The sequence below is a fragment of the Olea europaea genome, unplaced genomic scaffold (genome assembly GCF_002742605.1).
Source record: "Olea europaea var. sylvestris unplaced genomic scaffold, O_europaea_v1 scaffold454, whole genome shotgun sequence".
NCBI classification, from domain to species: Eukaryota; Viridiplantae; Streptophyta; class Magnoliopsida; order Lamiales; family Oleaceae; genus Olea; species Olea europaea.
This window is the reverse complement of record NW_019262848.1, coordinates 352,629-366,705: the sequence shown is the minus strand read 5'-3', so window position 1 is coordinate 366,705 and position 14,077 is coordinate 352,629. Positions and strand designations below refer to the sequence as shown.

General features: G+C 37.3%; 1 protein-coding gene across 1 annotated transcript; it reads right to left on the bottom strand.

Annotated features, from left to right (window-relative positions):
• Nucleotides 1-7,143: 7,143 nt before the first annotated feature.
• Nucleotides 7,144-12,154, bottom strand: LOC111388105 (3-ketoacyl-CoA synthase 10). The gene is made up of 3 exons (XM_023012766.1): nt 11,663-12,154; nt 10,120-10,745; nt 7,144-8,088 (listed from the first exon to the last, which is right to left on the bottom strand). Exons 1-3 carry the CDS (start codon nt 12,074-12,076, stop codon nt 7,533-7,535), a joined length of 1,596 nt encoding a protein of 531 aa, XP_022868534.1. The 5' UTR covers nt 12,077-12,154; the 3' UTR covers nt 7,144-7,532.
• Between the last annotated feature and the right edge of the window lie 1,923 nt (nt 12,155-14,077).

Below are 14,077 nucleotides of genomic sequence, written 5' to 3'. Positions count from 1 at the left end.
CTTGCTACCATTATTTTTATTTTTATACATTTGAATTTTACGAACCCTTTCAACGAAACTCAAACCAAGTCACAGATATAATAATATTTTGTATTACCACTTGCATTAGGTCTCGATCTCTATCACAATCTTCCAAGAAAATGACAACTTCAATAACAAATTGATTTGTGTAGTCCAAAGTATATTTTGGATATGGACTTAGTAAATATTCGTTTGCTGCTTAACCTCTATATATATATTTGAAGTTTCATATTCTACTTTGGACTACACAAAAATAAATCTTCGTAAAATCAGAAAAATAACGAAGGGTTTCCCAAGAAAAGGGACACAGAGTAAACATGATAATTAAAAGTAAAATCGTTGAATAGTAAAAAAGCTGGAATTGTAAAACCTTTTGAATTTTCCTCCAAGAAAGAGGAAAGGGGAATGGGGAAGAACTTGGACATTTGACTGACAAACATTTGAAAATATATTCCATTTGAGAACCATTTATAAATTTGCCAAACGGAGGCTTAAATTTTGGTTAGACCTATCAATGGTTGCCAAATTCGACTTCCATACATCTAGAAGACAAGAATAGAAAAAATAATAATGATAATGAAAAAATTGTTAAATCACTATATATATAAAAGAGTAATTAACATAAAACGTCTTTACCTTTCAATGTTATTGTGCAAAAATAAACCTTTCATATTTGACATTTTCACCCATATTTTCACATTTAATTGCAAAAAGGTCATTTTCATCTAATTTCTCAATAAAAAAAGTAAAATGACAAATATACCCTTATATTTAAATAAAACAAAAAAGAAAAGAAAAACTAATGAACAAATTGCAATTATACTCTCAACCTTTTAAAAAACTGTAAATTAGTCCAAATAAATTATTAAAATGGTAATATACACAAAACGTCCATACCTTTTAATACTATTGTGTAAAACGTTCATTCTTTTCATTTTTGTGAAAATTATCATTTTCATCCATTTTTTTTCAATTAAAAGTTTTAAAATAATGAATATACCCTCATATTTAAATAAAACAAATTAAAGAAAAGAAAAAATAAAGAACAAATTGTAACTATACTCCCAAATTTTTCAAAAAAATACAAATAAATTCCAAATAAATAATTAAAAGAAGAAAGTGAATTTATTTTACTTTATTTTATTTTATTATTATTATTATTTTTTAGGGTTCTAGGGTGGGGTGGGTTGTGTATATATATAGTTGTGTGCTTTTCCCTTTTTCAATTTATATTGGATCACACAAAAGATTAATTGAGATGCTGGTTTACCAAATTCATAACTTAGGGTAAAACTCAAAACATCAAATTTCTTTTGTCCAATAAATTGACAAGGAATTGGGGGAAATAATACTAAAATTGAGAAATTATAATACGTTACACTTTTAGTATACTTTGTTTTTCTAGGAGTTCTTTTGTAAATTGCCCTAATAGAAAGGTGAAATTTGTCATTACGAAATGAATTGACTCAACTATTGTTGGGAAAACACCTCTCAAAAATTGCCCAAGATCAAACAAACTTGCAATGTGAAAAATCTCAAACCACTTGAAAAAAGATAAGAAATTAGGGAAAAAATGATTTTTCAATATATATGAAGAACAATGGATTGGATTACTTGAACAAGCCTCAAGTTAATCCCAAAAAAAGAAAAAATGGCTTTGAATTTATACCCAAGAAGAACAAACTCTTACTTGTAAAATTCTATCCAAGCCCTTTCTATTTTTCTCTCTAAAAATCGGGTGCTTCACAATGAAGGGAAAAAACCAGCTTTATATAATGTATCGGGCACCTAGGCGCCACTCATAGCTTTATATAATGTATCGGGCACCTAGGCGCCCATGAGTGGCGCCTAGGCGCCAAGTTTCTGCCGGGGAGGCAGAAACTAGGCATCTAGGCGCTATTCCACTTCTCCTCCTTCTCTCTTCTACTCCTCTTTTCTCACAATTCTTCACCTCGTACATCATTTGATAGACCTCAAATTTTGGACGAACATAAGAAGAAGCAACAAGCTCCAAACTCGTCTGCACCATTCAAACCATGGTTGCCTACGTACCCAAAACTCGGGATCAAGCCTCTGTAGTTCACCTCCACCTTCATATACTCTTCACCTCATTTCAACCCCACCCCGAAGGGCCATGCCCATTTGGGCATATCAACACGGACTAATGTGAAGTAAGTCCAACCAATGCTGAAACTTGCTACCCATTACCACTTTGGTTAACATGTCAGCTGAGTTCTCATTTGTGTATACCTTTAAGAGTGAAATATCACCTTCCTCCATGACATCACGCACAAAATGATACCTGACATCGATATGCTTGGTTCGAGCATGATGAACATGATTCTTAGCCAAGTGAGTCGTACTCTGGCTATCACACCACAAGTCCACACAATCCTGCTCAATCCCCAAATCATCTAAAAGACCCCATAACGACAATGCTTCCTTCACTCCCTCTGCCATGGCCATATACTCGGCCTCTGTAGTAGAAAGGGCAACTGTAGCCTGTAACATCGATCGCCAACTAACTGGGGCACCATGTATGCAAAACACATATCTAGTAGTAGATCGTCGTCTATCTAGATCACCTGCATAATCCGAGTCCACAAACCCACTTATATGACATGCATCTCTACCAAAACATAAACCCGTATCCGCAGTATCTTTTAAGTACCTCAGGATCCACTTCACAGCGTCCCAGTGTGCCTTCCCCGGATTTGCTATGAATCTACTGACCACACTAACCGCCTGTGAAATATTTGGGCGTATACACACCATGTCACACATCAAACTGCCAACTGCACTAGCATAAGGTACACGATCCATGCGTACCTTTTCTTCCGCTGTAATAGGAGACTATTTACCAGAGAGCCTGAAATGTGGAGCCAATGGAGTCACCACCGACTTTGTACCTTGCAACCTGAACCTAGCAATAACCCGCTCAATGTAGCCTTTCTGACTCGAGAACATTCGCCGGTTCGTCCTCTCTCTTCTAATCTCTATACCCAGTATTTTTCTAGTAGCCCCCATATCCTTCATCTCAAACTCTTTACCAAGTTGAGATTTCAACTTATCTATCTGCACCTTGCTTTTCGAAGCGATAAGCATGTCATCCACATACAAAAGAAGATAGATATAGTTACCTCCCCGAAGTTTTCGAATATAAACACAACAGTCATACTCACTTCTGGAGAAACCATGCTTTAGCATGAAGGAGTGAAATCGCTTGTACCACTGCCGAGGAGATTGCTTCAATCCATATAGTGATTTTCTCAAGCGACATATCTGACGTTCCTTATCCTCTACCTTATAGCCCTCAGGTTGATGCATGTAGATTTCCTCATCCAAGTCCTCGTGCAAGAAGGCGGTTTTGACATCGAGTTGTTCCAGCTCAAGATCATGATGAGCAACAATACTCAATAGCACCCGAATGGAAGTGTGCTTGACCACCGGAGAAAATATCTCATTGTAGTCAACTCCATTTCTTTGTGCAAACCTCTTAGCCACTAACCTTGCTTTGAATCTTGTACCACCGAGCTTGGTAGGATCCTCTTTCTTTTTGTACAACCACTTGCAACCAATAGCTTCTTACCTATGGGCAATGGGATAACCTTCCATGTTTGGTTCTTGTGAAGTGATTCCATCTCTTCTTCCATCGCTGCCAACCAACTCTCACTATTGTTGTTTAAAATAGCTTCCTTGAAAGTGGTAGGCTCATTATCCTCCATCGAGAGTGCATACTCAACCAAATTTGTCTGCCCATAGTGCCTCAAAGGCTCGTCTGACCCCAACTTTAGAACTTGCTTGTAAGTACAGCGTGGCCTAGAGGAAGCCAAGTTATCTACAAGCTGTTGTTGTTGCTGTGCCTATACATTCTCTTGCTGAACAGCCTCTTGTTCAAGCCCATCATCACTCTCATCTTGAGTATCTGCATGATGCTCCTCTTGAATATGCCTAGAACCAGGTTGATCTCTAAGTTCTATGTCAACAACTTGAGACTTTGTAGTCTCAACATCATCACCACCGGGCACTGTAGCTTTCAATGAAGCTATCATGGAGTTCTCATCAAAAGTAACATCTCTGCTGATTATAAACTTAGAATCCTCTACACACCATAGGCGATAGCCTTTTACACCTGTCGCATACCCCAAGAATATAGCTTTCTTGGCCCTCGCATCAAGGTTTCCCTTGTTGACGTGATAATAGGCTGTGCATCCGAATATTCTGAGTTTCTCATAATCTGCATGTTCTCCTGTCAATACCCTGTAAGGTACATCTCCATCTAACCTTGAATGTGGAGACCGGTTCACTATGTAGCAAGCATTTGCAACCCACTCTATCCACCATTCTTTGCCCAAATCAGCATAGGATCGCATACACATCGATTTCTTTTGAAATGTGCGATTTAGCCTTTTTGCAACCCCATTCTGTTGCGGTGTATTCCTAACTATCCAGTGTCTCGCAATGCCTTCCTTACCACAGAACTCCTTAAAAGCACCATCTGTATACTCAGTACCGTTATTAGATCGCAGTGTCTTCAATTTCTTTCCTGTTATGTTTTCAACCATTGCTTTCCACTTCTTGAAAGTGTCGAATACTTCATTCTTATGCTTCAAAAAATAAATCCAAGCATATATAGAATAATCATCAACAAATGTAACAAAATACCTGGAACCGCCTTTGGAAGTGACAGAAGCCGGACCCCATACATCCGTGTGCACATAGTCTAGAATGCCTCTACTTCTATGTTTGCTTGGCTGGAACTGAACTCGATGTGCTTTACCGTACATGCAATGCTCGCAAAAATCCATGCAAGGCTTCTTCAAGTTCTTTAGCAAACCTTTCTTGACTAGCAGATCTAGCCCCTTTTTAGACATATGCCCAAGCCTCCTGTGCCATAGCCGAGTGCACTCACATGGGTCTCCACCACTTCCACTTGTTCCAACCGCTACATCTTCTGTAACTGTAGTACCCTGAAGAGCATAGAGATTGTCTTCACGAATACCCTTCATCACAATCAAGGAACCACGAACAACCTTCTTTACTCTATTCCATGTTACAATCTTGCAACCACCGGAATCTGAGGCACCAACAGAGATAAGGTTCTTCCGCAAATCAGGAACATGTCTAACATCCATCAATGTTCTAACCACTCCATCATGCATCTTGATTCTAATTGAATCGAGCCCCACCATTTTACAGGAATGGTTATTACCCATCAACACGGTTCCACCATCAGTGCTTCTATAGGTAGTAAACTACTTCCTATTTGGACACATATGGTAAGAGCATCCAGAGTCAAGAATCCACTTACCGGAGGTTTCTTCATCACAAGAGATGGTGTAGCACTCATCGCTTTCCCCTTCTTCCGAGGCATAGCTTACCTCTTGCTTGACTTGCACCTTCCCGTTGTTGTTGTTCTTATTGTTCTTCTTTGAATCCCTTTTGTTAGTACAATTCGCTTTGAAATGCCCGAACTCGCCGCATTTGAAACAAGGCCTTTTCGTAAGAGGTCTAGAACTCGATCTAGATTTTTCTCCCTTTCCCTTGGTCGCACATTGCTTCTACCTCTTACAAACAATCCTTGAACTTGCTCCTTGTTACCAATGGTAGACATGCCACTAGTTGCAATCTTTTGAAGATCATCCGCTAGAAGTGACGTCCTAGTGTCCTCCATCACAAGTTTATCACCCACAAGCATCAATGTTTATACTAGGTTCTCGTAAGACTTTGGCAATGAAAGAAGTAGTAGAAGTGCTTGATCCTCATCATCTACTTTCACATAAATGTCCTTCAAGTCCGATATGCACCTATCAAACTTGTTAATGTACTCCCGGATTGGTGTACCTTCATCCATCTTGCAAGTATACAATTTGGACTTCAAATAGATCCGATTAGTTAGAGTCTTCGTCATGAAGTTCGTCTCCAACTTTGTCCACACCTCCGCCGCCGTTTCCTCACCATTAACCAAGAAAGCAACATCTCTTTCAAGGCATAGAATGATAGACGCTCGTGCCTCAAGATCTAGCTTTTCCCAATCCTCGTCAGACATATCTATGTGCTTCTTCTCCTTTCCCATCAATACCTTGTGCAACTTTTGAGAAATTAACAAATTTTTCATTTGCATTCTCCAATATGAGAAATCATTCTTCCCATTGAATTTCTCTATCTCATACATCCCAATCTTCACCGTTCCTCTAGTTGACATGATTTATCTACTTGTTTTCCGGAAATAAACCAACAAAGTTCACTTGAAAATTTTCACAAATACCTTGTGGGCACAACAAAGTTCAAGCCAACCACCAAAAATCGGAGCTTAACCACCCTGATTTAAGAAGATGCTCTGATACCAAATTGTTGGGAAAACACCTCCCAAAGATTGCCCAAAATCAAACAAACTTGCAATGTGAAAAATCTCAAACCACTTGAAAAAAGATAAGAAATTGGGGAAGAAATGATTTTTCAATATATATGAAGAACAATGGATTGGATTACTTGAACAAGTCTCAAGTTAATCCTAAAGAAAGAAAAATGGCTTTGAATTTATACACAAGAAGAACAAACTCTTGTAAAATTCTATCCAAGCCCTCTCTATTTTTCTCTCTAAAAATCGGGTGCTTCACAATGAAGGGAAAAAACCAGCTTTATATAATGTATCGGGGCGCCTAGGTGCCATTCCACTTCTCCTCCTTCTCTCTTCTACTCCTCCTTTCTCACAACTATAAACTAATAAAAATTTTACAACGTTGGGACCTCACCAAGTCAAATAAAGGTATTGGTTCCTAGTTACTATCCAAATATATAAACAGTTTACTCTAGATCAAATCAAGACGAGTTAAGTCGAGTAATAGACTCATTAGTATAGTTTTCTTATGCTGTTAACTCCCACTCGATGTGAAGGCACCAAAGGGTTGATTATTTTGTTACACATGAACATGAAGACATTGATAAAAAGTTTCCATGTAAATTTCAACTTACTTTATTATTAATTTTAGAGATAGTTCAACTTGAGTAGTTGTTTACACTTAATTTTGTCCGTGCACGAAACCATACAACCTACAAATAAAAAGTCTTTGACTAAATATTAGATTGCTACAAAACAAAGGATGTATTTGGTACACAAAGTAAACAACGAACATTTAACATGCTTTACTTTTTTAATCTTATTCATTACAATAATGTTCGATCCAATATTTTGGACATGACATGTGAACATGTACAGTTACATAACAGAAGTTGATGTGACACGCCAATTTTAGTAAAGCGAGTAAAATTATATAATAACTTGTCCCTGTATACCAAATAGAATTCATCACCAAGTAAAAATATTTGCAGCCTTGCAAGGTTGTACTTGACTTGTATTAGTGTGCATCTTTAGCTTGAAGCAAGACCTCGTATAGGTCACAAGTATTGTAATGCTAATTATAAAAACAAACTTAAGGCATGGATTTTCTTATCTTCGAAAATCACTTAAAAATTTGGCGTAGCCAAGAAGTCCCTTTCGAGAATCGGGTCTAGATAGCCTGCTGGGGGTACCTGTCAAGGCAATCGAGCCACGGATTCGTGGACGGCTTCTTGACGCGACGCATTGATCGCCAAACAACGCTGTTGCACTTAAAACCTGACCCGAAGGCCAGTTGCCATATACGGTCTCCTCGTTTGACTCTCTCCTTCGCCTCGAGATAGGCCAGTTCGTACCAAATGCTACTACTCGATGTGTTGCCAAAACGGTGCAATGTAGCACGAGACGCTTCAAGATTCTTTTCGCTCAGTTCCAAATTCCTCTGCAGCTCATTGAGCACTGTTTTGCTCGCTGCGTGCAAACAGAAATGCTCGAACGCTAGTTTGTAGTCGGGAATGTACGGCCTCGTTGGCTGGGAGTGTGCGCCGTTGCCAGAAAAGAGTCTCCATACAAGTGTAGAGAAGAATAGGAGTTGCTCTGAAATGGGCAAGACAAGGGGTCCTAATGTTGTGATGTTAGTCTTGATTGCATCACCACCAATTTCTACCAAATCTTTGCTGACCTTTAATCCCTTGAACCTCTCACTATCTTCGTCTTGATAGATGCACCTGATAAATTATACAGTTAAATAAATAAAAAAACTAATCAAAAAATGTACTTTTCTGTGTTAAAACACTTCGTTTAAAAATATAAATTGCTAAACAAAGAAAAGATTATTTATTTATTCGATAGAGAGAGATATACAGGCAGACTTAAAAATAAGAATTATGTAAATAGGATAAATTATGCAAATAAAAAACTGAAAAATTCAATTGTTTTCTGGAAGTGCAAATGGTTAAGAATTAATTGTGGAAAATGGAAAATAGTGTTGGCTGCTAGGGTTATGTTCAGGGTTACCAAAGAGAACCTTTACAGTTAAAATACAAATGCAATATTTATGTACAAACTAAAGTTTTAATATTTAAATATACGTTTTATATGTATGTATTAAGTAATAACATAAAAAATTAGAAAATACTGCCTGCAGAGCGGTCTCCCTTCCCAAGCCCTCCACCCCCGAACGTTCCCACAATCAAATGATTTATCATATTCGCCCCCGGGGCATAGTCTAGTGATGCAAAGAACAAGAGTGAGGTCATCTCACGCTTTACTAGCATCCGCAGTGTGGGAGTTCGATTCCTGAGACATGGAATTGGATTCCTTGTAGGCGTAGTGTACAGGCAGATCTTATTCTCTTGTCTGCTGAGGCACATCCCGCGATTTACTTCCCTCACAAAACTCTAGGGACGGGGCGGTGGGAGCTCTCAAGATTGGAGTTCAACCTTTATTTATCATATCCTTTTGTATGTTGACGTCCTGTCACCCCCATCTTGCTTACGACTCTCTACCAACCCAATTTATTGAACCATATGAACTATTTAAAATCTTAATATTTGCTGGACTCGACCTGTATACAATCAGGGATTGTAAATGCAAACATTAGAACTTGATCTAAATGTTTAATTGTGTCCCTATACTATATTGAATTTTTATTTTTTTGCAGCTGTCAACCATATGCAACTTTAATAAGAGCAACCTGATTTGGACGTCAGAAATCGGAACATTAATTGGCTGATAAACTTTGTAGAAAAACTTACATTTCATTACCATTAATATTAATAGATGCTTAACGGACACGAAGTTATTCCCGGTGAAAGAAATTGACAGAGGAGACGCAAACAGGTGAGAGTATTTGAGATTTTTTCGAGTAGAAGACTCAGGTTTTACACATTTCATTAAAGTCTTTCTAGTTCTTGATACGTAAAAATTAAACACTTAACATATTAAGTACAAATTATTTCCAATCTTAATAAATAAATTATTCATAAAGATTCTTGACAGTTCAATAGGGACTGAACATAATTGAAAGACACGAGGAAAATAAATTCATATAATATAATTTTATTTATTTATTTTTTCCCTTAAAACAAGTTTACCAAATAACAAAAGCTTTAGTAAAAGAAAGATTTTTTTATCCACTTGTATAGTAAAACCCTACAAGTACTCTACTACATATTATCGAGTATTCGAGTTAGTAAAAGCATAAATATCACAATCTGATATGAAGCATATTTCTTATGAATGTGCAGACACAACCTTTAAGTAATTCTTAATCGTATCATAGTTGATACATTGATGAGGTTGGTCCAAGATATTGCCTCAAGGAGTATTTGTAAACATGCTTAATTTGTGTCTATTGCTAATTAATACATTAATTTTACTATGAAGTTCTTGACCAATTTTTCCAACTTTAATGATGTTTTGCTAAGCTTAAATAAATTAATTTAGATTAATTACTCATAAGTCAATAAGTTACTTTGAAGGCAAATAAGTATTTTTTCTTAATGGAAAAAAAGAAAAAAAAGAAAAAGAAAAGTTATCCTATATTCAGAGCCTATTGTGTACTACATATGATCTAAACGAGTCTACTTTCGGTATACCTACTAAATGAATTCAATAGATAAATCAATTCAGGCAAGTAACTTCTTAAAATTACTTTTAAGCTTAAATCAACCACACAAGCATCACAAACCAGTCAACTATTATTTCAGAAATTAAACTAATGCTAAACAGAAATAAAGAAAGAAGAAATTACATACCTGAAGCTCCGATCATCTGCACCTTTATGGGTCCTAACAATATGTTCAAGCCTGTACTTAGCAAAAGGGTAGTCCCGGCGGCGATTGGAGAGGAGCACGGCGGAGCAGCCCATCCGGAAGTAACAATTTGGAATAAGCATTGACCGTTCTTTTCCAGGGTACCAATTGTACCCCACCATTTCAGTACTCACCACCACTGCATAATTATTAGGGTTTGCTTTAAGCATGTCACTAGCCAAGTCCAATGCAATAATTCCAGCACTGCATCCCATGCCGCCTAAGTTGAAACTCAAAATATTTCCTCTCATCTTGTAGTGATTTATGACCATAGCCGATAGAGAAGGCGTCGGATTAAATATGCTGCAGTTGACGACGAGAATTCCAACATCCTTTGGACGAATGCGTGTTTTTTCAAAAAGCTCGTCAAGGGCTCCGAATATTACCATTGATGCTTCAGCTCGACCTTCTTTCATTGTAGTAATATTTTCCGGGTAACTTATTGATCTTGGGATGTAGGTTTCGTCTCCAATACCAGAGGACTCTAAGATTTTCTTTTGGAACTCGAGACTAGCATCGTTGAATTTTCCTGATTTTCTTGCGAGCTCGATGAATTGCTCCTTTGTCACCTACATAAGCATTGAAACAACGATAATTTCTTTTACATTTTATTAGTCTAGTTTTAGGGTGCACTGAAATGGAAACAAAAAAAGTGACACAAAGTGTTAACACTTGGGGTTCCACCTTAAAAGGTCAACCTTATTAACAGGAGTAATCCAATTCTTTATAAGTTTGTCTATATTTTCATCTTTATTTGATGTGAGACTTTATTCCTTAACATGCCTCGCAAGATGGTGGCTCGTTTGAGCAGACCAATCTTAAAATCCGTATGCTCATTTATTGAGTCTTAATCGAATCGTTTGATGGGAGTTTAATGGGCTCTGATACAATGTTAAGATTTGAATTTTTATCTTAAAAGGTCAATCTTATTAAGAGAAGTAGCCCAATTCTTTATAAGTTGATATATATTTTCATTTTTATTCGATGTGAAATTTTATCCTTTAACACAAAGCTTGAAATTGATATAATTTAATGAAGTTGGACTCGTAACATCAAGTGTGCATTTTATTAAAACATTTACGTTGTTATAATATGATGATCCATATTTCATTTAGAAAAGTTAATCAATGTTAATTAAATTTTAGAAACTGATACAAGCAATCCAAAAAAAATAAAAAAAAATTGAGTCTTTTTGGGTGTCAAACATTGAAAAACACAAGCCTAAAAAATGTCTTAATCTCAGGAACATTTTCTCGTTTTCACTATCTGAAAAAAAAATACTGGCTGTGGTTTATATGATTAATGTTATTTAGTAGCAATGATATTACAACATCATTGTAGGTGACACTAAGTGTAATTAAATGAATCACATAATTTTATATTTAATTGAATCTATCACATAATGTTAAATAGACTTTTGATTTTTATCGGTTCATTGTCTAGAGTACTAGTGAAAAAATTCACAAAATGATGAGATATCATTTACCTTGAAATCATCAATGGGTTTGTAACATGCAAAGTCAAGAAGGTAAATGGATCGAGGCCGCGACATGAAATATGCAGAGAGTGTAAACACAAAGACCCCAAGAAATGCCAGCACTGTGGCAAGATCATAGCGTGCAGTGCTGTCCCAAATAAATCGCCGCAGCTCCGCCCTGCTGAGGCTGCCTACCTCCGCGCTGAAAATCAGCACCAGAAGTGGTATGGTGGCCAAATAAATCCCATGATTTATCAGATAATGGTAACCCAGTTTCACATACTTGAGGTTAACCGACTGCACAAAGTCTGGCAGGCGACGACGAACCCTGACGGAGAATGTTAAGGATCCAGCATCTGGACCAGAAGATTCAATGCCCCTGTTAACAATCTCGGTAGACAGGAGATGTTGCTCTCTGGCCATTTTAAAATAGCACAAAACGGAGCGTCGAGACTCACTGGTCGGCTTAACTGATATGTGTGGAGTACAGAAATTGATGGGCTTGATGAAGATCGGGATGAAAATGTGGATTTATATTGTGAATTCAAGTTAGTTGGTAGGTGAGGAGATTAAATGCTGGCATCAAAGGTGGGTTGTGCAGTTGGAAGCTTTGAACATCCATAAATTCTGGCATTTATGAGAAGCAGTTGGAATTCAAAGTCAGTCAGAATTGGCTTCCATATTTTTGTTTATGAAAAGTTTCTTCTTGCAAAGAATTTGATTGCCATATTTTAATGTTCTAGTGTATGCTCTGAGTTATTCCCAGCTCAATTTTTTCTTCATACTGTTGTAAATCCAGGCGGTATTGGACAGGCGGGTAATGAAAAGCTTGATTCTCAATATGTTCATTGAAGGCCTTTTTTTGGCTGTTAATATGTTTAGCTTATGTTTATAAACTTTTTTTTTTTTTGATGGGAAAATATTTCATTCATAAAGGTAATAAACCTTAAGAAATGATACAATAGTGTTTATCAATGAAAATTACATTTTCAATGAATAAAGAAACACTATGCCACCAAAGGAACATGTCTTCCAGGGACCATGTGTGTCGCGCCAGGGAGTGAGCAGCTTGGTTACTTAGTCTGTTGCAGTGTTGGAGGTTACATTGAGGAAAAACGTTGCATTAATTCTTTTATTTCAGCAATTTGTGATCGGATCAAGGCTGAGGATGAGCTTGATTTATTGATTTCGTTGACAAGGAACAAGCAATCGCTTTCCACTATTAAGTGAGATATTCCAAGTTTAAAGCACAGTTGTAGACCTCTCACAAGCACATCAGCTTCAATATGTTCTGGTTCGAGTATCGAGTTTGCAGGTCCACTAGCTGCCAAAACTATTTCTCCCATGTTGTCGCGTAATATGATTCCGAACCCAGACTTATTAGACTCAAAAAATAGCGCGCCATCAATATTGAGTTTTAACGTGTGTTTAGGTGGTGCGGACCACCTATATTTGTGGAGAAGCGACCGAGGCGTATAGTTGGCAGATGGACCTGATTCAGCAGAGGGTTTTTTGGCTAAAGCAGTGGTAATTACTTGTTGCGGTGGAATGTTCAGCTGGTCGTGTACCATTTTGTTTCGACGAAACCAAAAACCCCAAGTGATGAGTATAAATTCGGAGAGAGCATTCTTTGAGTCTTTTGCCTTTATATCCGTAGATGTTTGCATGAAATCTCCTAAGTGGTCCTTGTTCTGTAGCGGTGGAGATCAGCTGGTTAGAAGTTGACAAGTAGAGGGACAATTGAGTAGAGCATGGCATAGATCTTCTACTTGGTAGTCACAAAAATAGCATTGAGTGGCAATGGGGATTCCTCTTCGAACCAGATTTTGTTTGGAAGGCAAGCTGTCTTTACAAGCTCTCCAAGCAAAAATTTTAACTTTTTGGGGATCTTAAGGTGCCACATAATATCCCAGAATTTCTTTTTTTCAGCCGCATTTGAGGAGTTGCCACGGTCAGGAGATAGACAAGTCTTGAAGAATCTATATGCACTCTTGCAGAATAAATTCCCGTTTTTTCATGCGCCCATGACCAGAAATCTGTTTTACCCACAGGACTTAGGTGTAATTTTAATATTGCCTCCAGTATTTTTGGATTGAATAGAGCCCTAAGCTTTGTCAAATTCCACCACTTCATGTTGGGGTCAATCAATGAAGCCACTAGGTTGTCAAGTTGTTGATTGTACTGTTGTTGTAAATCAATTTCCAACTCCCTACTTAGATTTTTCACTCTCGGGATCCAATTATCATTTAGAATGTGTATAGACTTACCATTTCCTACAATCCATCTTCCTCCTTGGATCAATAGATTTTTTGCCTCCCAGATTCCACGCCAAGCATAAGAGGGATTTTGTCCAACAGATGCTTTAAGGATGTTATCATCTCGGAAGTAACGGGCTGAGAAGATTTTATGCACTAATCTATCAAC

Bases quoted from the DNA above. Each gene is read 5' to 3' on its own strand.
- LOC111388105 (XM_023012766.1), bottom strand. From the start codon at position 12,076: ATGGCCAGAGAGCAACATCTCCTGTCTACCGAGATTGTTAACAGGGGC. The intron at 10,746-11,662 runs GTAAATGATATC...ATGCTTATGTAG, and splicing joins AACCCATTGATGATTTCAAG to GTGACAAAGGAGCAATTCAT. The intron at 8,089-10,119 runs GTATGTAATTTC...ATAATTTATCAG, and splicing joins GCAGATGATCGGAGCTTCAG to GTGCATCTATCAAGACGAAG.